General features: G+C 45.2%; 3 protein-coding genes across 4 annotated transcripts in view; 1 reads left to right on the top strand and 2 right to left on the bottom strand.

The window, feature by feature from the left end:
• Positions 1-3,895, bottom strand: part of LOC146182204 (CAP-Gly domain-containing linker protein 4-like) — a 30,200-nt gene extending 26,305 nt beyond the window's left edge. The window contains exon 1 of the mRNA XM_084577232.1: positions 3,699-3,895. The gene's annotated coding sequence lies outside the window, so the exon portion shown is untranslated. The remainder of the gene's footprint in view (positions 1-3,698) is intronic.
• A 484-nt stretch (positions 3,896-4,379) lies between these two features.
• LOC146182203 (uncharacterized) lies at positions 4,380-13,958 on the top strand. Its single transcript, XM_084577226.1, has 4 exons — positions 4,380-5,229; positions 5,965-6,088; positions 7,933-8,091; positions 10,604-13,958. Exons 1-4 carry the CDS (start codon positions 5,038-5,040, stop codon positions 13,009-13,011), a joined length of 2,883 nt encoding a protein of 960 aa, XP_084433352.1. The 5' UTR covers positions 4,380-5,037; the 3' UTR covers positions 13,012-13,958.
• A 391-nt stretch (positions 13,959-14,349) lies between these two features.
• LOC146182202 (WD repeat-containing protein 76-like) overlaps positions 14,350-27,644 on the bottom strand; it is a 31,505-nt gene continuing 18,210 nt past the window's right edge. For both annotated transcript variants that reach the window (XM_084577237.1, XM_084577236.1), the window contains exons 9-14: positions 26,918-27,070; positions 25,490-25,605; positions 23,204-23,302; positions 21,390-21,539; positions 19,253-19,306; positions 14,350-15,270 (exon numbers count right to left, since the gene is read on the bottom strand). In XM_084577237.1, the coding sequence (XP_084433363.1) occupies positions 15,015-15,270; positions 19,253-19,306; positions 21,390-21,539; positions 23,204-23,302; positions 25,490-25,605; positions 26,918-27,070 (828 nt within the window). In that variant the 3' untranslated portion in view covers positions 14,350-15,014. The remainder of the gene's footprint in view (positions 15,271-19,252; positions 19,307-21,389; positions 21,540-23,203; positions 23,303-25,489; positions 25,606-26,917; positions 27,071-27,644) is intronic.

Here is a 27,644-nt window from a genome sequence, read left to right as displayed (position 1 = left end):
CCTTATTTATTCAAGTGCTCATCGCCTTATTCTGCTCATTTTGCATCCCTACTGACCATTTTCACTTTTCTACTTTAGGTATATTGATCACTGTGTGCGGTACGTGGATATTTAATTTGATGTTCGTCAGGTTCTGATATATCGAACAACTTTCATTAAATGAATTCCGATAACCTGAATGGGAATTGAAATACTGCGGGTCCTTGTAGAGAGTTTTTCGATGGTTACTTGCTTTCTAGGACCGATGATGAAGTAGTCGCTTGTTGAAACTCGTGAAACTGAAAACCGAGAAAAGCGTGCCACTTCACAAGTCCGGTGCTGTATCGGCAACACAGCGCTTAGCGGCTCGGTACGTGACAGCTCAGGTAATTGGAAGCAGGTTTTGTGTCATTTTATGTACGAACAGATGCTCTGGCAGTGGAATGAGCTCTGGCAACGCGGCTTACCTGCGTTTGACGTAAGGTCACACGCACTTACAGGGGTGCAACAGCGATTTGTAACAATTTTTGAAACACAAAAAAAAAAAAAGGAGAATAAACTGCACTTTACAGCTCAAATTCAAATTCTGGAGCCGTTAAACAGGATAAAAACATAAAAACCTCTTTCGGCACAAAAAAAAATGAAGAAATGCGAATATCGGACCGTATGAATGTGATCCAAAGGAAATTAGCAAGGGCCATGCACCTATCACCGGCGCTTAGTATATTTCCTCTCTCTCTCTCTCTCTCTCTCTCTCTCTCTCTCTCTCTCTCTCTCTCACACACACACACACACACACACACACACACACACACACACACACACACACACACACACACACACACACACACACACACACACACACACACACACACACACACACACACACACACACACACACACACACACACACACACACACACACACACACACACACACACAAAACCTATTTTGACCTGTCTCAGCGGCTCGAGCGACGCAGTTCCAATACCGAAATTTTTCGCTTCGCCGCTGCCGCTGAGTTCGCTCAATCGCTTACATTTGAACCGGCGCTTCACCTGCTGACAGTCGAAATAAAATTCATATGCATCATCTAAAGTTATATTATAGCACAAAAACAGAAGCCATAACTGGTGCACCTCCTGCACTATCTGATGATGACGGGAATTGTGAGTATATATCGACCAGATAGCATAAAAACAGCCTTGCTATAATGAATGGCCCAACAAAGTACCGAAAACTTCCAAGAACTGCACAAAGAACTCGATATACATCCATTAAAGCCACGCGGCGCTTAAGGCACGGTGTTGATAGTATTGCTCCAAAATCAAGCGTACCACAGCGGCCCTTTTCGCAGTGCGACGCTGTAGCCTTGGCCCCTTTGCAGTATGGGGATGCTTCACTGCACGAGTTCACCCAAGCATGCTCAAACCGCAACGGTTCAGCGTACTCGAAGAGCGGAGGAAGCACGTGATGCAAGAGAGAAAAATATAAGTATGCATTAGAACGAAGTGACGCCATATCAAAATAAAATTATAGGCGAGTGCACGCGCGCTGTAGTGTCTGAAACGTCGCGACTTGGCATATCACGGCCGCAAAAAGTTATCCCTGAATATGGCAAACTTTAGCGGCTAGTCGAGGCATTTTGGCGCCATCGTGGCACAAATTGATCAAATTTCACGTTTATGGTGCAGCTTGGCGCAGTACTATATGTAGCTGCATCAAAATGGCGCAATTGGCGCAGCTGTTGCACCCCTCACAAGAGTCATAACACAAGGCTGCTTGTCCATCGCGAATACGTTTTACGCACCTCTGGCACAAGAAACGAGGTGGACCTGCGTTCGGGGAGACGTTTCAACAGAAAGAAGTCATCGACGAGAGAGGCGAACATCAGAGCCAGGACGAGGACGAACTGACTATCAGGGCTGGTGTTTGGTCGGCACAATGCGTAGCGCCGTTGAGGTCTATAAGAGGCCGATGGAGGGGTGCCGCGCGGCAAGCGTAGATGCCGCTGTCGGTGGGGAGGATGTAACGGCACTTGTACGCCTTTTCCGGCACAACCGTGTTCGTCATACAGCGTTCGGTACGTTGGTGTCATGCGCTCCTCGTTGTCCATAACATACGTTTCTTAATTGCAGGCTATCCGCGACAGGGGCTCCAACCGGCATATGACACATAGTATGCGTCATAAGCAAAAAGGCAATTATACATTCGTCATACAGCGTTCCGGGTGGTGTCATAAGATTTCCTGTTACATGTGCACATGGCATACTGCACCTGCTAGTCAAGTTGGGGGTTAGTTTGCAACAAGGATTCCCAGACCTCCATGCTTTCGCCTTCACAGTGCCCTCCGTAACTTTTGACACTATTTGGCCGAGTATATTTAGAGGGAAGACGCATTAGGGTAGTTTTTATAGTGGAAGTACAGTCAAAACTCGATTTAACGAAAGTCCCGATTTAACTAAGATAGCTCGATTCCCCCTCAGACGCTCATATGGTCCAATGTTTTGAGTAACTCGAAATAACGAAACTAATTTCGCTATCCGTCCCAATTTAACGAACCTTTCGCTCAAAAATGAAGGTGAAAATGTCCATTTTTGGCCTTTTTTTTTTCAAAACACTCAATAATGTATTGACTGCGAGCCAACGGTAACATCGTGACGCAACTACGTCCCGCTTTTGCCAAACTGCGCGGTGCGAAACGCGAGTTATATTGATTTTAATTCACGAGATTAGCAGCGGTACCGCATGGCAACACCGGGACAAATTGTGATTGTCCTTAATCTGCTGCGAGTTTGTCGCAGCCCGAGGGAAGAATTAAAGCACGAAAAATCCTGACAGATGTTCAACCGCAAGCAAGCATAGATCAGCGACGTCATTGCTAGGAAATAAATTTAATCCCCCGGGACCCTTCTTGCCTATGTAAAAATTTCGTTGCTAATGTCCATACGCGCTGTCGGTGGTAGCGCGGGCTACAATTTCATTGCAGCAACATAGCACAGTGGACAAGTTGGTATTGCATTTAAAAATGACGTAACACAGCTTCTTTACGCTTTGCAAATATGATGCCGCGGTACTTCCTTGATGCCACGACACCATATTATAATCGACTGTATCGGATTAAGTGACCGAGAAATGCCTCCCTCGATTTAACGAAGTTCCCGATTTAACGAAATATTTCGCGGCTCCCGTCAACTTCATTAAATCGAGGTTTAACAGTATATCATTACACTTACCCACCTGAGCACACCTATTACATTGCAGCAAAAGAAATGCAGCTTTTTCAGAAACTCTGTAGTTGCAGAAAATTCGTTCCGGTCAACCACTGCGCACGTTATACACAGACGTGCAGAATAGTAAAATAACACGCAACATGCACTGTTTGGTCTCAAGCGAGCTTCGTGAAGCGTTGGCCGCTAATGCACGACACCGTAATATATGCTGCATATGGTACGTCTGCGACGGAGATGCTCGGCGATATATATAAGGCCAGCCTACGTAGAATGACTGCAAAATCTTCCAGTGAAGCGGCGGTTCCGATGGTTCTTCAAATCTCAACTTCGCGCAGTTCTTTTTCAAAATACAGATTCCAAATATACTGCACGGTACACGTTTAAATATACAATGACACTTCATCTGAAGATGCATATGATGTAACTCAGAAACTACGTTTGTTACTGAGCAAGGTACTCAAGGAAAAACAGCTAGCATATACTTACTTGCAGCTGAGATGCGCCGCACACGAGCTGGAAACAGCGAAGACCGCCGTTGAAGAGACTAAATTTAATCTCAGACGGTGCATTGAGTAAAGGATCCGAAGCCCTGATCGTGACCTCACGCCATTATAAGCTCGTCTGCAAGACCTCGAGAGCGTGCATAGCGTGGCCTCGGTGAACGATCAATTGTTCGCGGTCGTGAGCTATACGTACCACGAAAAGACAAAATCAAGCTGAAATTCCCCCATCTATAATTATTGTCGCCAGCTCACGAGATAAAAACATGTCGCTTGCCTTTGTACTGAAAATCATGTCCCTGCGCGCGACTTGAAAACGGCGCTCAAATTTCGGGTCAGTGACACTGATTGAAAACGACGAATAATCAAGCATTCAGTTGCACTGGGGCATGCGCCAACAAGGCTTTAAGGTCTGACAGGTAAGAAAAAGGGCAAAGAAAACGCAAATACTACATATATGAACGATTGTCGTCGTGTGATCGCACGCGGCGCGTGTCGGATCAGCGACGTGAGGTGGGTTTTCGTGCTCGCAAGCAGCTGGTATTCACTTTTGCTTTTATTGTTCCCAAAGCCTTTGGCAGATGCGAGAAACAAGGTGTTCCCAATCCCGTTCTATTTGCGTAACACGCCCGGCGGCAAGGGAAATAAACGCACAGCTGCCCGTGCACCAGCGCCGTTCTCCCTTTTTGGGGCTATCCCCGCATTTCGGCTGCGTCGGCGTAGCGGCAGCAGCAAAGGCGACGGCGCAGATGTGTCTCGGACAAGCTCGTACGTGAAACATTGAGACAAACAAGCGAACGACAAAGAATAATGCATTTACTAAGGCTAGCGCGCCGCCAATTCTTTTCCCAGCGACCTAACTTGGGAACAAGCTGTGAGACGTCGAGCAACACTGCATAACGAGGGAGAGAAAAGAGCGTGAGAGAGAAGACAGTGAGCTTCTTAGGCAGCAGGTCCACTGCGGCTCATTGCGCGTAATCAACGAAAGAATGGAGGCGTAGTTCACTTGACCCAACCCCCACCAGCGCAGGCATCGATTATAATTTGACTCGCCTCCAACCGGCGTGGAAAGTCACCGAGAGCCTCATCCAGTGACCCTAATCTGTGTGCGGAACAGTTTTGTTACCTTTTCCTCGGTGCGTCGTGCCGCATTTACGACGATGCTTAACGTCAATCAGCGTTTTACTGCGTCAGGAGCGAGTGGGCCCGTAACGAGGTGCTGAAGGAGCCTTTCCATCTGTGCCGCGACCGTTACGATGTGAAGAGGCGCTTATTTGGGGGTCACCGCGCACGAGCGATCAGACGTTGTGTAAACACAACTCAATATGATGGCTTCGACGAGGGACTCCTTCCAGCGTAGCGACGACGAGGAAGAGCTGGTCTTTGATCAGACCGGTCTGCTGACGAACAAGCTTTCGTCTCGCCACGGCTGTGTGTCCAGAAACCACGCCGTGAACTCTGGAGGCCGTTTGACGGTCGCCCGGACTGTCAATCTGTGTCTGTCGTTCTTTGGCTTGGTGAGTCAACCGCATTTACGCAATCGCTAGCTTGCCGTTGCCCGTAACGATAGCGACGAGCGGCGGCGTTCCACGGAATACCGAAATCGTACACTGAACTTCTTAGTGTGCGCCGGAACAGTGTAAACTGTTAATACATCACGCTTGCTTAATATTGCCCGAGCGGAGATTGAACAAGTGTTTAGTTTAGCTTTGTACTAAGCAGCCTTGTTCGCGACCGATATGAGTGATACCATATGCACGCCCCAATTTTAAGCCCAGTGTCGTGATATCTCAAGCAGAATGTCCAGGGAATGCCGAAAAACAAACCGTTCAATAAGTCTTTTAGAATGGTGACCGATGAAAGAAGAGCAAAAGATTTCAGCCTGCAGGCTATCAACTATAGGCAGCCTGCTGTCAAAGCGCCCTCCAATCTCGCCTTATAAAAAGCCCATTCCATTTTTCCAGCAGGCTTTGTAATCATGACCACTTTTTGATGGAGGCAAAAAGCAAGGCGATCATGTGCAGCGTAATGTCAGTGCACATTAAAGAAACCCAGGCGTTTGAAATTACATGCAGCCCTCCACTTCGGCATCCCTCATAGCATGAGTCACTTCGGGACCACATTTTAACTAGTTATTCATGCTATTCCGTTATATATGTACCTAATCACTTTGCGCATCTTGGTTCCAAGATTAGAGTGCTTCCCCATATTCATGCTAACATTCCATGAAATGCGTTTACTAAATTTTGCAGGGACTCTGCTTTGCCATACCAACTGCAACAATTCAAGACCTTCAGAAGAGAACCAATGCCGAGGCTGACATAAAACACATCTATACTGCACGCTATGGCGGATATATATTTGGCTGCCTTATAGGTAATATATACTATATATTTTTTCAAATAATGTTTTATAGAGCACAGCCAAAGGATTTTCTCAAAATATATCCATCACGTTCGCAGTGCTTTTTGTGTTGCCTTTTGCAGGGCAACACTTACATTGATTTCCTATTTTAATGAGATAGTGTCAAAGGCCAGATTCTCCACAGAATTCTTGTCGGTGTTGAGCAAAAAAAATCAGGATCATGACTTTGACAGGTGGTAGTTGGCAGGCAAGATTAGACAGGCTGGCTGGTCAGAGAGTTGTATGATGTCATGAGACCATGACATGGTCGAGTAAGCAGGAGCTGCCAACGTTGGCAGCTCCTTTGGTTAAGGTGGGAATCGGACCTAGAACCGTTAGAAACTGAGTCAAACATGCTACTCCTAGGCTACGCAGGCATGTCCATACGGTTTGGTTAAAACGAAAATTTATTTATCTTCTGTTGGGTGGTCTCTCACATAACTGAGTAGCTTACAACTGTATGCTAATGAATATGTGCGACAGAGGCAGAGATTAAGGAATTAGTGACTACGCGGATGTATGCAAACAAGAATTCGGAAGCGTCGACAGTCTTATCATACCCACAAAGGTGGACCTTGGGTATCCCCAAGATTTTTATTTGGTGTATGGTGCTAGTGGTGAAGCACAAAATTTTGGAGCGAAATGCAAGTGTTTAATTTAAATTGCGTTCACATGTCACAAAAGAAATGAGAGTGCTATGTTGTGATGGGAACCAAACAAGGGTTGAGGGGAGCCTTAGCTGGCTAGGAGTCAGCTGGTTAGCGGACTGAGGTGCCCTCTCAACCATTGTTCAGTTTCGACTTTTTTTTTTTAACATCTTCCTCACCTTGTTCTACCCTGAATGCTACGTTATGTGATTTGGCTTACGGTCATGTATGTCCATGTTTCTAGCTTTGTGTGTTATCCATATTTTTTAAACTGTGATTAAATGCAAAGTGCTCGTAACTTTTGTTTTGTTGTAACCAATATTATGAGAACCTGTGTACATAACGAAAGTGTGTGCAGGAAAAAAAGAAAAAAACACACAACAGGAATTGAACCATCCATCATACTCCTGTGCCCCCTTATTAGTGCCGTTGAGCAAACCAGTGCAGTGCTCACATAAATGAAATGTTGAGTATTATAAATCTGATTCACAATAAAAATCATACCTTCAAGCAAGGGGCAGAAATTTACTTTTGAAGGGTGCTCACTGTCACTGATGCAAAGCCCCTCTACATTAACCACGTTTGACCTGCATTGTGCACCTATCCATTAAATAGTAGAACTCTGAGTCACGTGGCAATGTCACAGGTATGGTGCAGTCTATTAACTGACAATGCTGCTGTTGCACTGCAATTGATGCACACAGAAGTGGCAGAAGTTCAGTGTATGCCTGTTTTAGGCAGACATATCGAGGTGGCTTTGGAACAAGGCTGTGCATGCACATTTCTTCTCCCCTGCCCTCTTCCATGCTCCATTGGTTGAAAGCAAACCGCCAGGTTGTTGTACTTTGGCGACTGGTGCCAGCAGCCGCAGGCACACATCTGCTTCGCATCCACAGTTGGTGCTCCGTGAAAGTGGATCACATGTGCAGTGTTCACATGCGTCCATTTTCAACCACTTTGCTGTGTAACAGGCAACCATTCATACGCTGCTAAAAGGAGTGTCACACCTCGTAAAGGCTAATATGAAACTTGCTTCAGTTATAGTGTTATCTGCACATAGAGGGCAAACTTCTTTTTTTTCTCCAGAAAAAGGAGGCAGGCTAGAGTTTGTTTACAACTGCAGAATGAGTAATCATTGTGCAACTTTTCCTTGCGTTTCTCTCTCTCCAGGTGGATTTTTATTCGACTGGTACAACAGACAGTTCCTGCTGTTCCTTAGTATTTTCGCTACGTCCATTGGCATCATAGTGATGCCCTTCTGTGCTCAGCTGGCAACCCTCATGGCATGTTCAGCCATTACTGGCATCACCATGGGGTTCCTAGATACGGGTAAGTGCGACACTTTCGTTTCTTCTTAAATTTGAGTTGACCTTCCAATGAATCTCCACTGTCCATGTGCTCTCTACAGTTTCATTCCTGTCTGGATTGTATGTGGCAAATGTAGGCTCATGCATGCATATATGAGCAGCCGCTTTCAACTATGCTTAACACTGAAGGTGAAAGATTGTGTTCAAGCTCTTGCATTACCTCAAGCCATACGCTTTTTTTTCTTCAACACATGGTAAATGGCAAGCTACAAGATGTGTAAAATACCGTTTTATGTGCATTAATTCCCCAATTTTCATCATAGCTCAGCAAAAGAAAAATGTTTGAAAGTTACGGCACAAAAAAAGTTTTTGATACTATTTGCTACTTTTGCAAATAATCATACAAAAAGAACCATAGTCTGAAACACTGAAGTGTCAGTGCCAGCGCTGTGGTGCTGACTTGTGTAGTTAAAGCTGCAGCTGCTAAATGATGCAACACTTTTGGTCACAGCATCACTTAGAAGTGCAAAATTATTTTTTGAACAGTATGGTTGGACCTGGAATTGATAGAATTTAGCTCACTGTCCAAATATCAGCTGCCATCCTTTGAAGCGAGGTGCCATCTAATTCGAACGCAGGGCATGGAGTCTAATTCAATTCACTAGAGGCATCACTGTCAGTGTGAAGAGAAGAGACAGTGTGTGCCGCCATAACGCCATGTTACCAAGCACCCAAACAAATTGAATGAAACTCTATCAACTTGGGGAACAATAACATTCTGTGGGCATCAGTAATAAACAAACTAAGCAGACTGCCAATAAAGATAGAAATCAACATTAGCAAACTCGGGTCAACCTGGAGAGCAATAATAGACCATGGGCACTAAAAACAGTGCCAATAAAGACAGAAATCAGCATTCGTGGGTGGCTGCAAGAGAATGCCAATAAAAATAAAATTTGCGTTCCTGTTGTGATCGCACAGAGAAACAGAAACCACAGAAGTGTGCGTTCCCCTACTAAATATTAAAATCAATTCTCCCCCACTCCATGCAAGACAGTTTCAGAAGAAACTTTTCTAACACATCTTAAAAGTCCTAAAGGGTGGCAGGACCTCCTAGTGAGAGTCTTCTGTAGGATGTAAAATTTCACCGTTCTTGGGAGTACGGCAAAAAACGTGCGAGACAGATATCTGCCACTATAGATGCAAGCAAAAAATCCCCATATGGTCAAGGCGGAGCTTAAATATACCCTTAATTCTTTTTTCTTTTTAAATGGGTAGCAGTTAAACCAAAATATGCAGCCAGGCTACCACCAAAGCTGCCCACAAGACATGCTGTGGACACATGGGCCTCAGCATCAAGTCGTTAGTAAGGGTGTGCAAATAGTACTTTTTCCAAACCAAATCGAATAGGAATTGCGTAGCTTCCCTACTGGATTGAATAGGAATAGAATATTTGTACTATTCTTTGCTACTTTTGCAAATCATAAAAAAGGAATCGCAGTTTGAAACAGTGAAGTGTCAGTGCCAGTGCTGTGGTGGTAACTTGTGTAGTTAAAACTACAGCTGCTAAATGATGCAACACTGCCTTATCAGAGTCTAGTTAAACATTTGGAGACATTAATTTTCTTATTCATTACAAAAAAATGAATTAGAGCCACACCATACTGCACTATCCACTGTTAGAGGCTGTGTACGAGCATTATAGACACTGCCCCACAAATGGAATGTGCTGCAGCACGGAACCGTTCATCCCACGCATAATAACTGCAGTATGGCACTACGCATTGGTGTAGGGTGTTTTATGAACAGCCGTCGAAGAAAAATGCTACGACAGGGCTTCTTCGAACCGCGTGCCAGTTGCTCGAAAAAGTATTCAAAAAGTTTTTAACATGTTCGATTCACTATTTGAAATTTTCAAATATTTGCATGCCGCCTACCTTTAGCATCCATCAATGAATCCAGCCCATACCTTTTCCTTTAATCTATGCCAAAAGAAGAATCTGTGCAATAAGAAAGAGAAAATATCTAAGTATGCTGAAAACGTAAAAAAACCAAGAACGAAATTGCAGTAGCTGGTTTGGTTCACGGGGTTTAACGTCTCAACGCATCTCAGGCTATGAGAGACGCCATTGGGGAGTGCTCTGGAAATTTTGACACCTGGGGTTCTTCAGTGTGCATTGACATCGACCAGCACACAAGCGCCTTGCTTTTAGCCTGCATCGAAAAGTGGCCGCCGCAATCAGGATTCAATCCCACATCCTTGGGTACAGCAGTCGAGCGCCCTAACTACTGCACCACCGTGTCGGGGCAAAAATGTAGTAGCATTGAAAACGAAGCAAACTGCATATCAAGTGCCAATGTTTCGCGGCTTATGTACCAGAAAAGCAGTTTCGAAATGTGAAGAACATACAGTGCGGCATTAACGGCACTGTACAGCAGCTTTGCTAACAGACGCGGCTACTGTTCAACAGTCTCATTCTCACTGCAGTATGAAGCGTGCTGTTCACATTTGTTTTGGAATACTTTCGTTGCAGGTGGCAATGTCTGGTGCCTGGACTTGTGGGGTCGTCACAGTGCACCACTAATGCAAGCCCTGCACTTCTGCTTTGCCCTTGGAGCCCTCGTTGCTCCACTAATTGCAGAGCCATTCCTGTCGCCTGTGTCGCTGGGCGGAATATCGCCAACGCACAGCCTTGGCAACGCCTCCCTTTCGCCCGAGATATATGCTCGTATTCCACCAATTGGAATACACCATGGTATTGTGGTCACCAGACACCATTCGCAAGTTACACCACACTGGGTGAACTCACCGCCACCGCCGGACATTGTCTCGAGACCACGGCGAAGCCTTGGTGAAGAGTCGCTAAATAGCACCGACCTTCAGTTTCCTCCCTTTACAAACACCTCCACGCACAATGAAAGCGATAGTGTAGAAGAAACAACACAATATACATTTAGTAATACAACCAACATAGAATCTAATGACACTTCAAGAATAGAAATCAGCAAAGGCAACAAAACGATTTCTTCAACGCCAGCGCCAAGCTCAACAACGCCAGCCAAGAAACCAACCAAGCCATTCTATGCCGAAGGTATTAAAAAAGAAGACAAATGGGATCGCAAATCTCAGAAAACGGCAGCCAAAGGGCCTACAATTTCAGCGAGCTCCAATTCAACGAATTCATCGACACACACTAATGCAGCACCTCCAAAATCAAACTCAACTACCAGCTCAACTCCAGCGCCCACGTTGAAGCAGAGTTCAGCAGTCCCTGCGATGGCACAAACATTGCTACCTTTGCAGGCATTGAATGAAAGCAGTACTGCACACAGTTCCAATGAAAATGTTCCAACAGAAACAAATCTCCCAAAGAACTCCAGCGAGATTGGAGGTGAAAGTATACTCCAAGAAGGCACCAATGCCACTTTGGATGCACCATCAAGCAAGGACCCGATATCACCATCTGCAACTTCTAACAAAGTGGCAATCGGTAATCCAACAACCAGCAAACCACGCATTACCCAAGTGACAACCACCAAGAAAATGAGCATTACCACAAATGTCGAGCCAGCTGTGGCATTAGTCACAGGTCTACCACCAAAACAACATGATTCATACATCACAGATAACCAGTCTGATCAGTTCACAAAAGGTGTGGACACAGCTGAAACGAAGAGCACAACCAAAGCTATGAACATACTCACCACGCAGGGCAGTGTGATGGACGCAGCACGAGTGCCTGTCACTCCCGAGGAGACGATCACAGCCACCACGCTAACAGAGAGCGAACAGTCCAATCCAAATTATGGGTCAGGCATTGAGCAGTTGGCTGCTGGAAAACCAAAGCAGCATGCTTCGCTCGAGCCATTGGTCTTGGCCCCTCAAACACCCAACCCAGAGAAAGTGTTCGGGCCTACGCAGCCAGCAGTCGGTGCTACCGAGGACGATGCACCGACTGGGAGCATCACAGAAACCACCAACAAGCTACCCTTGTTTACCACAAAGTCAACATTGCTTGCACATGCATCACCAACAGGAGAAACGGGCCTCACCTCGTGGATCACCCACAAGTTCATGGAGAACAGAATAGGGAAGCTCGAGTTTGTCTATGCCATCCTCGGAGCGTACCTGTTTGTCGTGTCTGTGGTCTTCCTTGCATTTCTGTGCACAAGTCCGCGTGACTCCCGGTCTCGCCAGGAAGAGGACAACAAGGTGCCCTCAGGCAAGCGCAGTCTCATCTTGCTGAGTTCTCTCTTCTTTTTCCTGTACATGGGAATGGAAGCAGCCGTTGGTGAACTTCTTCAGATATATGCGAGTCACCCTGGAGGCTATGCGCTCACCTATGTCTTCTGGGGCAGCTTTGCAGCAGCACGGTTCCTCGCCATACCCATCGCAATCAAGGTGTCCTGTCGGAACATGCTTCTTGGCGACCTCGGCATCTGCTTTCTTGCCTCCGTTCTCCTAGTGGCCGGCGCAGACAGGATGGAGTCTCTCCTCTGGACAGGGGTCGGTGTCCTAGGTGTTGGCATGGCATCAGTCCTGCCAACGTCACTTGCCTGGCTGGAGCGTCACATGCGCGTCACGAACCGTGCTGCTTCCGTCGTTCTGCTTGGTGCTGCCTTTGGGGAGATGGCACTGCCATTCCTCGCAAGTCACCTTATCGAGCGTGAGCCAGCTGTCCTGGTGTATGTGAATGTGAGCGTTGTCACACTGTGCTGCCTCAACTTCGGTGCCCTTTGGCTGGCAGCGGCAAAACGTGGCGAGAAATATGCTCCAGACGGGGGCCCACCAGACCGGTCGCTGTACCAGCTGGCGAACCTCGATGATGGCGAGGATCAGGCTGACTTCACTCTGCTGAGACCACTATGCGCTAATGGAGAGAATGGCCTGCACTTCAATGGAAAGCACAAGTTTTCACGGGGACTGAGTGCAACATCTTGAAGACCACCTCTTCCTTATTGCCCTCGGATAGTGTGTGCACCAGCTGGCACGAATTTTGGAAGATGGACTATTTAGCAGTTTGGCGGAACTCGACAGTCTACAACTGCAGCCAAATGTGGTGTGTTAGGTACTGTTATTGAGCAAGATACGCTGTATTGCCGTGACTTACCATGGCTTCGCACAAGCCCTATGCCTACTAGAAGCTGTGCCGTTCAGGTTTCGTGTGGTGATTTATATGTAACCTTTATATTGAAGGAACAACTGGACTTGCCAAGAGAGGCTTCCAAGTGCTAGTTGCGTTCCACACATTGAGATGAGTCTGACGAGCAGTGAGTGAGCTAAAGTCACAATGCTGTCCAAGTGCAATTTTTTTAGGTTTCAGAGTCAAGCTCTGTATTATGTGTAAGATTGTAGCTATAGTATACATTGCAGTCATACTGTGCCAATAGTCTTTGTGCACTGTTGTATATTGCTACCACTTTATCACACTCTACATTTCATAACACAATTATCTATCCGCACACTCTTGCTGTGAGAAACAGCCTAGTCAACCACCTCCTTCTTGGGGATTGAGTCTTAGGAGTCTTAGCATTTTGAATTAAAACTTATTCCTGTCTTCATACTCTTTTAACTTTAGTGATAAAATTAGTGCCAGATGTGTTTTCTTCGCAAAGCGTAGTTATTTTCCTTAATAAAGAGTAACCTGAGATGGAGACATGACAGCACTTTCTGTTATTTTTCTGGTGCTTTGAGAGCAGGGCCTTTTATGTGACAAGGCATCTATCACTGCAACAAACAATATGAACCAAGCGCACTTCAAACCTAGAGTCTTGCAACGCCTGTTTTGTGGATGCATTGAGTGGATGCTGGTGTAAAAAAAAATGCTATGGAGAGATTGTGCCGTAAGAAGTCCAAAAGATTATTAATAAAAGGATACAACAAAGGCACCAGATGTTGTTTCATATCGACATACTTGCGCGCATTTTTGGTGACACTTCAATGCTGCCAGAATTTTTAGTCCTGTGTACTGGATGTACAAATTCTCAGTTATCTTCTGCAAGAACAGTGAAGAACCTTTATTCATTAAAGGTCAGAGCAGTTGGCCGAGACACAAGTAAACTGTACATAAAATGACATGTCATGTGAAGTAAAGGTGCACAAAATGCAAAAATATATATGTTAATCAGTTCCTGAGGTGCAAAAAATGAAAAGTAATGTACAATATAAACAAAACACACAAAAAGAAACATGGAACCAGCATAGAATGCACAGCACTCAGTTTGAACTTATCCATTCTCTCTAGATTTGTTCTGCTCTTACAAAAAAAAAATAAAAATAAAAAAAAATAAAAAAATGTTGCTGACACAGATATTATCTATGCTACCTGCCTTCACAGCAGATTTTTTTTTTTGTCTTCGTGACTAAAACAATCTTTCTTGCCTTCAGTTCTGTGGCTTAGTGTAGTTGAGCTTTAATATATATGATGGAAAAATACAAGGCAAAACTCGCAAGCAAGCCAATGAATTCCCTTGCACTGCACATTTGATACTGCAACAGGGGCACTGATATTTTAGACACTTCACCAAAAAATGCGATAAAAAACTGCAAGTAAAGATGGCCTGAAAGAAGACGGAAAAAAATTCATACTTCCAACTGCCTGAAAGCAATGCAGGCAGTTATGTCTAAAATTTCAGCAAAACTAAGGCAACGAAAAAGACAATAAAACAGAACCTGCCTTCATACTGGGACCGCTTTCAAAGCTACAGCAAAGCATCTGCCATGGCTTGCTGTACTTGCGAGAAAATAGGAGCTGACAAGGTTCAAGTTGGTCCTAATCACATTTCAGCTACTTTCCTGTTTTTTTTTTCCTTTTTTTTTTAAAAACTGGGATCACGGGATTAGCTTGATATCCACAAAGTTCTGCTTGGACTCTACGCTTCAAAAATGACCAGGAAAAAAAAGAATAGCGTGCATAGTGATGGGTGCGTAGAGCAGTGTTTCATTCATGGCTCAACAAAAATCTGCACTCTGCCACTTGAATTGCCACCTGCAACAACAAGACGTTCGGGATGAACATCCACGAGCGAGGAGACTGACGTGACGCTGTCGCTCATCAACTTGCACAGGAGTGACCCTTGATTGGAGTAGACCTCAATGCGCCTTGGGTACTCCATGCTGCCGACTAGGAACAGCTCGTCGCAGCCAGGCATCCAGACTGCCTTGAACGGTGACAGCCATCGGCCGGTAAAGTTGTTGTGCCTTTCAGGACGAACAATAATAATTGTGCATTAGCAACAGGTCGTTTGAGTTGCATAATGTAAATCAAGAGACACAATATTTGTCTCCGGCCTTTGGAGAAAAAGACCTTGACGCAATACCACTAAATGCCCTACTCTCCAGAAAATCTTGCGTCAGCATTTTGAACAAAAAATTGCGGGTATGGCTCGAGCAAATGGTATGTAGTTGGCAGATGACAAGGCCAGGCACTCGCAGACTCATCGACAGACCGTGCGAAGTCACGAGACCGCCTGCCAACATGGCTAATGTTGGCAGGCAGTGCCAAATCTGACTTCACCTTCGTGACAGGAAGGCGAGATCGGATGCTAGCCTCCGAGGACCCTTTGATTCCAAGTCAGACATGTTAAGACACGTTACTCATGGCCACACTGCCCACGCAGGCATGTTTGTACAGCTTGGTTAAGGCAGAGATTTATTTCTATGCTGGATGGTTTTTCACATATATTTTGATATCTTACAACTGCACACGAATTTAAGCACAAATTAAAGACAAATGACTATACAAATAGCATACTGAATGGACGCAAATCAGAATCCAAAAGGAAAGCCAGAAAATAGGAGCCATTAACCTTCTTGCATTAACCCCTTTAACGTGGAGTTTAAGTGTCCGCCAATTTTTCTTCATCCTTCTCAGAGTGTTTCTGCACCTTTTCCAGACAATTTTTGAGCCATTTCTTCCTTTCTTGCATAGAGCTCTGATGTTATTTTCTATATGTTACTCACCTTTCTACAGGCCAAGGCTTGTGTGCTCTTTTTCAAATATACTCTATTTCGTTGAAACCATTTCACAATATTTTGAATTCTCTTTTTCTCAATCCCTGTTTAGAATATTTCTTGTTTCATTTCTGTCTGTCATCTTACAAAAAGTCCTTTGACATTAGCGTGTTTGCTCGGCACCATTTGCAGGCAACTGAGTGGAGATGTTGCAAATATGTAGAAAATTTGTCGCAAACTACTTAAAGTTGAGCCTCGGCAACACAGACAGAAAGGATTTTGATATCCCAAAGCACCTCCCTCCAAGCCGAGGACCGTCCGAACCCTACCATCATCTGAGCCTCTTTGTTCTCAAGAGTTAAAAAAGACCATGTGGGCCAACATCATCGCCTGCCTGTACAGATTGCACACACGCTGGAGAGTTTAAAACAAAGTCACCTACACAAACTCCACGGATGTTTCTCAACCCATACTGCTCTCCCCTCTCTTCTAAAATTACACATGCTGTGCCATCTCCAGTCATTGTCTCAAGCTTTCTTGCGAACATTGCGAGGCTCGTCAGTAGATGAAACTTAACAACAATCCTCCAGCGAGGCCTCCTCGGTTTGCATTTCTGGCTGTTCCAGGTAAGTTTTTCAATCTGACATCGTCAGATAACTTTCTTGAGTACATACAGCAGTTTCTTGACGATGACCTTATTTCATTGGTGGTCGATGAAACCAATCGCAACGCGGCTGAAAAGCTGTCGTCCCTGCGAACACTCTCGCCTCGAAAAATGGGTACCAGTGACAAAGGAAGAGATGTGGGTGTTCCTTGCAGTCTTGCTATTGCAAGGTATTATTCACAAGCCCCGAGTTGCGTGGTACTGGTCCAAGAACAAGTTGATCATGCCAATTTTCGGAGAAGTGATGAGCTGTAACCGGTTACTTCTAATAATGCGAATGCTGCACTTTGTGGACAATGCCAGCGTCACTGACCTTAGTGGCCACCCACAGCCAAAGCTGTGCAAGATATGGCCCTTTTTGCATCGGCTGTTGAAGAATTACCGCTCGGCATACATTTCAGAGAGGGATATATCGATAGACGAAAGTCTCACGCTCTACAAGGGCAGGCTGGGATGGGTGCAGTACATCCCGCTGAAAAGAGCAAGATTTGGGTTGAAAATTTTCATACTTTGCGAGGCATCATCAGGATACGTGTGGGATGTCCTTATCTATACTGGAAAGGGCACAAATCTGGGCCCCCCGCATATCTTGAACCCCATTCACCAATGGGCACCAAAGTAGTGATGTAGCTCCTCGAGCCCTTGCATAGACAACTTCTATACATCGCCAGAGCTTGTCGACCTTCTTATCCAGAGCTAAACGGATGTCTACGGCACAGTGAGACCGAACAGAAAAGGCATGCCTCCAGATTTTCAAACGCATAAGCTCAAGAAAGGAGAGGTACAAGCCTACCAGCGCGGCAAATGTGCTGCTCTCCAATGGCGGCACAAAAAATAAAAAAGTAATGTCTGTCATGAGTACAGTGCACACTGCAAGCATGGAGACTTTCAAAGATTCGAAAGGGAGAGATGCTACGAAGCCAAGCATCATACATGACTATAATCACACGATGGGTGGAGTGGACAAGTCAGATAAGATGCTGGCAAACTACCCCGTCCCCAGAGAACGACAGAAAATATACAAAAAGATTTTTCACCATCTGATTGATGAAGCTACTTTCAACTCGTTTGTGCTGTACCAAAAAGACGGAGGAAAGATAAGCCACCTCGACTACCGCCTCGCCCTTATTGAGATGACCCTGAATAGGTACCTTGATCCTTCGAGAAAGATAAAGCGCGGCCGGCCGTCTGATGTCCTTAATCCTGTACGTCTCAAGGAGCGGCCTGCCTGCCTTTCCTGCCTACTATATCCCTCCAAGCCAAACCAAAGCAGTGCCAATGAGGAAATGTTTCATTTGCGGTCGGAATCGTGGAGAAAATGGGAAAAAGATGAGAAAAGAAACCCAGTTTTTGTGTGGGCGCTGCAACAAGCCACTCAGTGTCATTCCCTGTTGTGAAATTTATCACAAAGTTCCGAAGCTTCCCAAGTGAAATACCCAAGTGTTGATTAGCCCGCACAAGTGAAAATGATTAGACATTTGTGACTGTTTTCTTTAAGTGTTTTTTATTGTTTATTACCGGCAAGCAGCTGGTTTTGTATGCAGTGTTGACAAGCTTTACTTTAATAATGTGACTTAGCATGTGGTCCAATTATTTGGTCAAGATTAGGAAGTTGCTTTGTATTATTATATCAATTGAAATGAGCCATAAAAAAAAAATACGCAGTTTTGGTTAGAAAAATATCAAAAAAATAAAACACTGAAGGGGTTAATGTGCAGTGACAGCTCACAGGTGCTTATTACATTTTGCGCTGCAGGTTTGACCCAAGTGGGGAAAAAAAAAAAGAAAACGTGCCCATATGTGGCAGCAGCAATATGCCACACTAACAATGTGACACGCTGCAGCAACAAAGAAGTCTGAAAGTTGGTCATGCAATTCATAACTGTGAATGCCAATACAAAGTCACACTACGTATATCTGAGAACGGTTAGCAGCTGGGCTAGTTAGTGACTGGAAAAACATGACTGGAAAGCATGACTGGAAAACATGACCAGAAAACAGTGCCCAATATTACAGTCGAAAGTAACTCAGTTAGACCACACAAACACATATCCCATAATGTTTCAGCATCACACTGTCAAGATAAAATGTCAATACACAACATGTGAAAAAAATGATGGCAGATTTAGCACAGTTAGGCCAAATGCGAATTTGGTGGGCTAGCAATTTGGTTTTTAACATCACTTTCGGTTTTAGATCACAGATAGTAATCAGCACACAGTCTTAGTCTACCACATTATGTGAAAGCTTTGCTTTAACCAAGCTGTACAAATGTGCCCGCACGGCCTGTAAGAGTAGCATGCCTGACTCGGGAGAGAGGGGCCCAGATGGGTTCGATTCCCATCTCAAAAGTGCTGCCCAAGTTGGCAGGCTGTGCCACAACTGGCTTCAGTCAGACATTGGCAATATTGGTGAATGGGAAAAAAAAAAAAAGACACTACAAACATGCTTGGAGATTTACAAGCATTTCAAACCAGTGAAAGCCCCTATTTTCCTTTCGCACTGTGATCGCTACACTCGACTGAAGCACAGTGGCCAATGATAAAATAAACAAGGAGTGCTTACTTGAGTGAAACCAGCTGCTTCATCTCTCCAGATTTTGAAATGTCATTCACAATTCTACAAAAAAAAAGAAAAAAAAATAGAAAAAGCATATAGATGTGAGCAAAGGAAGAAAAACAAAGAAAAGATATAAACAATGGCTTTTGCATTGGCTCAAATATGACATCACTCATAAATTTTCTACAGCAAAAGCTAACCAGGAAAGAAAAGGCAAGCTTTTGTGCATGTCGCAAGGCATCTGCCTCGCACTTTCGAGGTACCGGGTTCGATCCCTGGTGCTGCCAGGTACATGAGGCGGACTTATGATTGTCCGATGGCGGAAAGAATCATTGCCCCATCGGCGCCACTTTCGTGTGGGCAATGTGCCTACCTCGGGCCTACCAACCGGCCCTACACCGCCTCTCGAACCCTCCCTTCACCTCACTACGCCCCTGCTCCGGACAATACATTGCAGTTCAGTTCGTCATTCAGTCGTGTCAGACTCTTCGTGACCCTATGGACCATATCATGCCACGCTTTACTGTCTGTCACTATCTTCCTAACATCACATTCCAGAGTACAGCAAAAAAGGCCTGTCTCCTTCCCTGTCCAAGCTGGCCTTCACCCCTCTCCCTAAAGCGAACAACAAAAAAACTCATCTCCTTCCCTTTCCTTCACAGCAAACCACATACAGCTCGAAGGTTAAACACATTTCCAACTACCAGCTTGTTGCAGAAGTATTATTAATGACAAGATCAATGAATTAATAAGCCTGATGGCAGCACAGGCACAACAAGAGAATAATGGCAGTGATGCACTTCATTTGAAATTAACAAAAAAATCACTGCCATCAGAAGTGAGGCTCATTAAAATCACGGGCACCTCACTGTGAAAAGCACCGGCTCCATCTATTGCAAGAAACATGAAGCACATAACTCAGGTCAATTAAATTGAAAAAGGGATGTTCAATGTACATCTGCTCAGCCATACAGCTTTGCAACTTTTCTAGCAAATGACATGACTAACTTCCATGCAAGTTTCCCGTTTGATAAAACTGGATGGTGACACATTTTCCATAGATAGACAAATGTAAACATTCAAAGAAAATGTGCCGTACGTAGATTATAAGTTGGCATCTGATTTTTCGGACTTGGCGGGAGCCAGGAGGTCAGAACAATCTATCGGTCAAAAAAATCCCCACTCTTAAAAAAAACACACACACACACACAATAGTACAGCCAATTTTGCCACACCCCACTATCCAGTTTCAAGCAATAATAAAGAGAGAGAGACAGAGAGTGGTGCAATCTGCAATCCCCTACCATGATCCGCTTCCACGTGTTGTGAGGGTGCACGCACTGATTGGTCCCAACACTGAAGTGCACCTGCAGTGATGCTCAGTGGACTGCGCTATGCTAGCTCGTCACACTTTCATCATGTCCGCACCACCTCAGGTCATGATACCAGACAGCGTGACGCAGCTGCAGATCATGCTCTGAAGTGCCCATGCGAAGCAAGAACATTCCGATTCAGTGGGTAATGATGGTCGTGAAGACGGTGGCATGGAACCCACGGCAAAGAAGCGAGCAGAACGAGCGCCTCTAAATACACTCCCTCCACCTGCGTGGCAGGCGTTGCACCTGTCTTCTTTTCAACCCATTCCTACGCTCTTCTCTGTAGGCCCCGATGGCAACAAAGGGTGCACCATTATATGTGCTATCTCCAGAGACTATAAATAAATAGCCAAGCCCATTCAAGGTAATCCATCCGAACGACTCCGTTTAAATCCAAGATAGCAATTTTCATGGCCTTGCAAAACTGGTCGGCTGTTACAGCGATGCCCACTCGCATCGAAATTGCACCAAAAAGACGAGCTTTCCGTCAAGAAACAGTCTGCAGAGTAATGCTGACACATATTTTAGTCTGGAAAAACATACTTTTGAGCTCCACAGAGCTCAAGATATTGGAAGGGTGATGGCTCCCAAGTGAAGTATAAAATATAGCGCGTTCAAATGACTGCAGTCAGAGCAATCTGTCGGCTAATGATTACCTCATCGTGAAACTGATTGGACAAAGGGAAAGCTGCTGCCAATGCAAACCTTGGCACTATTCAACAGGAGGAAAAGGCTGGAAGAACATGGCAATGATGAAGTCAACATACTTCAGGGTGTCATCAAATGAAGTTGTGACGATCCTGTTGCCCTCGACTGGAGAAAAGAATGCCGAAGTGCAGGAACGGTTGTGCGTCAATATCGACAGTGGTGTGGGTCTCTGTTTGGACAACATTCGGCAGTCCCACAGCTTCACTTGCCTGAAAAAGTGAGATCATAAGTGAAACAAAACAGACTTGAGGATGCTCTCATAATATGAGCACAAATGACAATATAAAACCCAAGCAGAAGAAAGGAGGAGTAAAAAAAGATGACCATAGAGTGCTAGCAGTACGTTACTCAGCGGCCAAATCTGCAATACCCTTAGTCATCTCGTTTTAGCCCACCTCGTCCATGTCCACAGAAGCAACAAGCCTGTAGAGGAGAGCGGTATAGAGACAAACATGCAGACCATGAGCACTGCTGCAGTTGCTCCAGTTCAACTGCTTTGACTGTTTTTCAATTTTCGTCAGAACATAAAAATTGTGCATCTTAGGCACAGTGGTCAAGAAAAAAAACTATATGACAGAACCTTCAGGGTCGAAGCAAGCCCACATAACTGCACCTTGCACAGTTGACGAACGCGTACGCTTAAGCACTTAATGGCCTAGTTTCGTTTTCGCACCTTCAAGGTTTACAAGTGTATTTGCGTGGTTGAGGCCCATCACGGGGTTTGCAGTCCGGCAAAATCAATATGGGACGGTTAAGCGAGCTATGTATCATGAATGCTGTGCTTTGGGCAGCATTCCACACGATGCTTTGTCTCCAGACATAGACAGGGAACGTAGAAGGAATGGTTCCGCTAACAAAACTGCTCTGATAACTGCTCTTATGTCCATTTTGCAACCTGTCTTGTGTTCTGCCAGTGCTTTGCCTTGTTATTAATCCACTGCAGATTTCACTCTTCCAGCAAGGAAAAATCCACCCTTTTCCAAACAGCCTTTGATAAACTCTTTCCCATCGGGAGCAATAAGCTAAACTGTGACTTTAGAATTTTTTTTTCTTTTTTTCGCAGCAACAGAAATTGTTATCATGTTATCAAATTAAATAGGAAGCAAGGTGTTACTACATCATTCCCGCTTTCTTATTTCTTTTGTGGGGCCCCGCAGCCCCTTTTAGTGTTTCAAACCGCGCGCGCTGTTTTCTATTTGTATTGGTGCTTGTCCGGACAGCGCGAGTGCACATGAGCAAACTACGATTGTGGGGCGGCTTGTTATCGGCGAGGAAACGAGGGGCATCAGAAGCAAGGCTCAAGGCTTTTTGCCCCACGTGAGGCCGGGCCAGCGAGATGTGCACGGACGACGGAATGGAGACTGGCCTGGGCAAAGACTGAAGCGGTGCCTGCAGGAATGCGTTAGGCGTATTTGCGTGAGCTGCTGTTACGCAAGGAGCAATGTTTCTTGTACCACCATTAGTGCTCTGGCCATATCGCTCGCCCTATTCGCGCCACAGTGTGTTTTGCCTTGCTGCGTTAAAAGCCCTGACCGTCATTCTGTTTCGAAGCATTCTTAAAATTCACATCATCCCGAAATTCGTATCAGCTGTAATCATATCATTGAGATTCTAGTGTATTAGAAACATAATGGATTCCAATTTCACCCAGTTTTTAATTATGTGTATTCTCTTCGCATTACTATTGACACAGCCCGATCAAAAAGCTAATAGATAAAACATGCTCCACTGAAACCAAGTGACATAACCAAAACTTTGGAGAAGAGGACAACCACAAGTGAGTGGAAAAAGTATTCATTAACCAAGGCTTACTAAACGCAATCCATAGAGCCTATACATCAGACTAACTTTCCAATCCTTCAGTCATACTCACGCATCTGTGCTTCCCGTCAGGAACCATGAGCTGTTTGTGGGATGGACATCGATGGTCCTCACTTTTCGGTTATGCAGCTCATACACGCCAGTCTGCTTCCTAGCAAACAGAAAAGTTGGAGCAACCAGAACTGAGTGAGAACCTCACCGGAAGAAGTGGTAAAGCAGCGCTGTGATTTTTGGGGCCCCTGCTTTGTAGCAAACCAAAAAAAAAATGCTGAAAAAAGATTAAAAATTGTGTTCCGAAAGGAGATTTAGATTCGAGCACCAGCGTAACAAAGCCCCGCATTGAATCCTTTGCTGATCAGCAAAAGTAAAGCACATACTGACAACTTTTGCGTAACACAACTCGCACGAGGTGCGAGGTACGCAGAGTCACTAATTTTGTGGGACACCAGGGCTCCCAAGAAACACTTTCTCGGTTCCCCAGGCACCTATATCCATAGATGCCTTGTTCCCCACTTTTCCTTCACCCAGTTTATTTTGGGACTGGCCATGCCGAGATTCATTATAGCAGGCTTTTTCACTACAAACCTAGTCATTCATTGAAATGAGGCATTTTTTTTTAGTGCTATGCAACTGCATACAGTCGAACCCGGATAATTCAAATTTTGGTTATATCGAACTCACATAATATCCCCTTGAAAATGCCATGTAAAAGTATAAGAAAGCTGCGTCGCATATCAACTCCAATTCCACCAGTCATTCGATATGTCGAACTTTGCACCATGCACTGGAAGTTGCACCTTCCTCAAAAATGATCGCATCACCCTCGACCGTTTGCCACGTAAGTTTTCAAGCCATGTGCTGAAAAACGAGAGAGAACTGGTTCGATGATGGCCGGTCTAGAGCAGTGAGCAGTGCCATACCCTTTTCCCAAAGGCACGCATCTGCGGCGATCGTTTGCCGTGTGACAGCATGCGCAAGCCATTAGCATGAAAGAACGAGAGGGAACTGGTTTTGCAATAGCCGGGAGAGGGGAAACAATGAGACAGAGCGAAGCACAAGGGTGTGCACATTTTTCTGCCAAACTTTCTCTCCCCTTCCTCCCTCCTTCCCGGTATTCATTCGCAGCAGCATGCACTAAGCATGCGCTGACAAGCCAGCTCAGCCCATGGCAGACAGGACGCCAGACACTTTCCCCAATGTGTCGTGAACCCTATGTGCGCAGCAGGTGACATGCGACAAGCGTCATTGTGCAGCGTAGCGTAAGCTATGGCGGCTGCGGACATTAAAAAGCGGCAAATAACAGGAGTTGTCCATCCTTGAATCTATGAATCAACGAAAGCATTTGGTCAGCTGACATCATGACGCCGGCTTTTAGCATTGTTCGCTTCAAACGGCATTTGGTGCTATCACGCTTTCCAATGATTTCGTGGCAGTGGGCACCACCCGCCCCAAGCTTGGTGTAATAAATCGAACCAGCCTTATGCAATCAAGCCATCACGGGTGATGTGGCAATAGGGAGGGGGAGCAGATTGCAAGGTGCTAGCGACTGAGGCGTGGATTGTTCTTTTTGAAAAATCGAAGAATGCTATCTCTGAATGAGAGAAAATATATTTTGCAGAAGAGTGGGCAATTGCAAGGGCTATTGCTGCCTCTTCTGCTTCAAAGGGCTGGGTCAAGGGCTGGGTCAAGGGCTGGAGCTGGGGGGGGGGTATTACTATATGTTCAGACTTGAGTGTCGAACAGGACTGTCCTATACTTTGGGTGTGTGTGGTTGCGACGTTTACTGCTTGCTGAAGATTGCACTCGATTTCACCGTGATTACCCGTGTTAGTCCAGATTGTGATGTCATCGGTGTACAAAGAGTGATAAATCGCCGGGATTGCTGCCAATTTGCTTGCTAGTGGAACGAGGGTAATATTAAACAGAAAGGGGGACAGGACTGCCCCCTGCAGGGCTCCTCTGGGTTCCAGCACACTGCGAACACCCGGACAACACAGCCGCGCCCACGAACAAGCCCGAGCTCTCGTCAACCGAACAGTGAACGGCCTACCCTCATTCTGCAGTGCGAAGGACTACCTCACCTACCACTACAGAACTGTGCATTATAGAAACTCCCGCAAAATGTCACGATCCTTTTTGAATTAAATATACCCGGGTTCAACTGTATATCCTTCTTTGCATTCACACTGGGCAACAAGGGACGAAGACTAAGACAAGTGGGCTTCCTCAACATCCATTTGAAACCCATTTAGTTTCCCTATGGCAAAAAACAAGAGAGGACCACTGATGAACACACAGCACAATGTTAGCAGTGGCCAGAATGAAGAAGGAACTCAACTCTTCTGCTCTGGTGTCCACAAAAGAAACTTGGCCATTGCTATGGGACACAATCATAGTTTTGTTGTGCATCCAGTCAAAATGCATCACTCCGGCATCCGGGGCACAGCGGAAGAGCTGCAAGAGAGCATTTGAACAAAGGGTGAGCACTGGACATCGCCTTCAGGTATGCAAACAAAAAGCTCAGATCAAGCATAGAGAAGTTTTGATAGCGCCCAGCTGTTTGTGCAAAAGTTTTTATTAATTAAGAATGAATTTCAAAAACCTCTCAATGAAGTGAAAACTCCAGTACGACTCTTTCGGCTTGATGACACAGTGCATCCAGCCAATTCCGTTACGATATCACAGCAGTGTTAAACAAACGGCTGTGTGCACGAAGTGGTCGGATAATTAGAGTATGTTCTTGCCTGCTTCTAGTCTTGAGTATAGAAGAGCACCAATGAAATGAAAATCCCATCAAAACTGAATTTCCACCTAACAAACAAATGGCGAGTGACGGCAGATACCGAGACGCCCGTCCCTCGACAGCCCGCGTGGGCCGATATACCATGTCATCTCAACAGCTGCTGACCACACTAAGTCTTTTAGGACATCTGCCAGCCTGGAGCACTGTTTTAACCTTGGGCTATTTGCGTAGCAACGATTGTACAGTTGCGTTTACAGAAGTGCATAAAATGCTTGGGCTGATAACCAGGACCACAGCATGAGAGATTAAAAAAGAAACAGAGTCCACTGCACCACGCATGAGGAATAAAAGCCCTTCAGACAGAGTACTTTATTAGATAAATATGAAACAGTATTTGATAGCCTCAGTACGGCCATTTTTCATTTGTTTTTCAAACTTCTTCCCCAAATACTTTGCCAGTATTCTTATGCAAATGACGGCATAACAGGCAGGTATTGTCGTAGAAAAAGATAAGAGCACCAAATAGAAAGCAGAAAACTAAAACTGCGACGAAAAAACCGTGCTGATGGCTCATTTCGTGCACTGTCAAAGGGGGACTTCCTGGACAAGGCTGTCCACTTCCAGTGGCTTCACTTTTGGGTGCCCAATGTGGAACCAAGCCTCTTAGAGGTGGTCAGCGACACCGTGGGATGACCGGAGTGAATTCCTGCATACTGCGAGCCTGTCTGGCTTCCTGTTTTCATTACACGTGCCGACAACGGTCCCAGCCAGCATGATTCCCACCACTATATTTAAACTAAATATCGACTGAAGAAGTCTAAGAAAAACCAGATTTTCAACCAGTGCTACCAAATGCACATTTAAGATTATGTGTGCTGCCCGAGAATTCTATTCTCACAGAAATATGGACTTTTGGCGCAGGCCTGATGCAGATTACTCTTATTTTTAGCACAGTTTGGAACAATTTGCACAGCAATCACACCATCGACTTCATTACAGTGAGGTTTACCCGTATGTGATTACCTCATCAAAAATGCCTCTCTCAATGTCGGCACACCTCAAGGTGTCGTCATAGCTGCCCGAGTAGATCTTCTGAGGTTCGTCAGGACGGATCTTCAGGCACATCAGGCCCGATGTGTGCGGTCTGTATGCCTCGACCACATTCTCACCGGTACCCTGAAGACAAACAAAAAAAAAAAAAATCAAGTTCGGCACTTAGCTCTAACAGTGAACAGCTTCATGCAGCGAATCCTTAATATATTGAATTCAAAGAGGGTTTGCAACATACTTTGATAATTCAAAACATAAAATATGCCTGTTGGAAGCTTACCTAAAAGCTCCGCACATCTCGGACAGTTTCCAGAGATAATGAGAAATGGAATTTACTGAACTGTTCCACCAAGGCACTAATAAAATGGATTCATAACGCAATGACCTCAGCACTTGACTTTGAAAGAGAAAAGGTCTGTGACCTTTGCCTGCGTCTTCTTCTGTGTCATAAATTTTATTAAGCTGTCCTCAAGCCTGCTGATAGTGTTCAAATGAGAATAAATGCCGTCCATTGTGCAAAAACAGCGCTACTAAAATTTTGTGAAAATTTAACTGCGGTGCATGGTCGTTGCGTCTCTTTGTCAGAAACCTTAGCCGCTAGTTGGGTATATGCACTCTGCACCAAAAACGTCAGTCACAATTTCAGCGTTAGCAAAATTTGCGACAGCTTCTACACCATCACCAGCCCTGAAAAAATCGC

This window comes from Amblyomma maculatum, chromosome 8 (assembly GCF_055883805.1).
Source record: "Amblyomma maculatum isolate TAMU_Amacu chromosome 8, ASM5588380v1, whole genome shotgun sequence".
NCBI lineage: Eukaryota > Metazoa > Arthropoda > Arachnida > Ixodida > Ixodidae > Amblyomma > Amblyomma maculatum.
This window is presented reverse-complemented; position numbering and strand designations above follow the sequence as displayed.

What these genes read in the sequence shown, in the direction of transcription:
- LOC146182203 (XM_084577226.1), top strand. Translation starts at nt 5,038, where the DNA reads ATGATGGCTTCGACGAGGGACTCCTTCCAGCGTAGCGACGACGAGGAA. An exon ending in TATATTTGGCTGCCTTATAG is followed by an intron (nt 6,089 to 7,932) that starts GTAATATATACT and finishes CTCTCTCTCCAG; the next exon opens with GTGGATTTTTATTCGACTGG. An exon ending in CATGGGGTTCCTAGATACGG is followed by an intron (nt 8,092 to 10,603) that starts GTAAGTGCGACA and finishes CTTTCGTTGCAG; the next exon opens with GTGGCAATGTCTGGTGCCTG.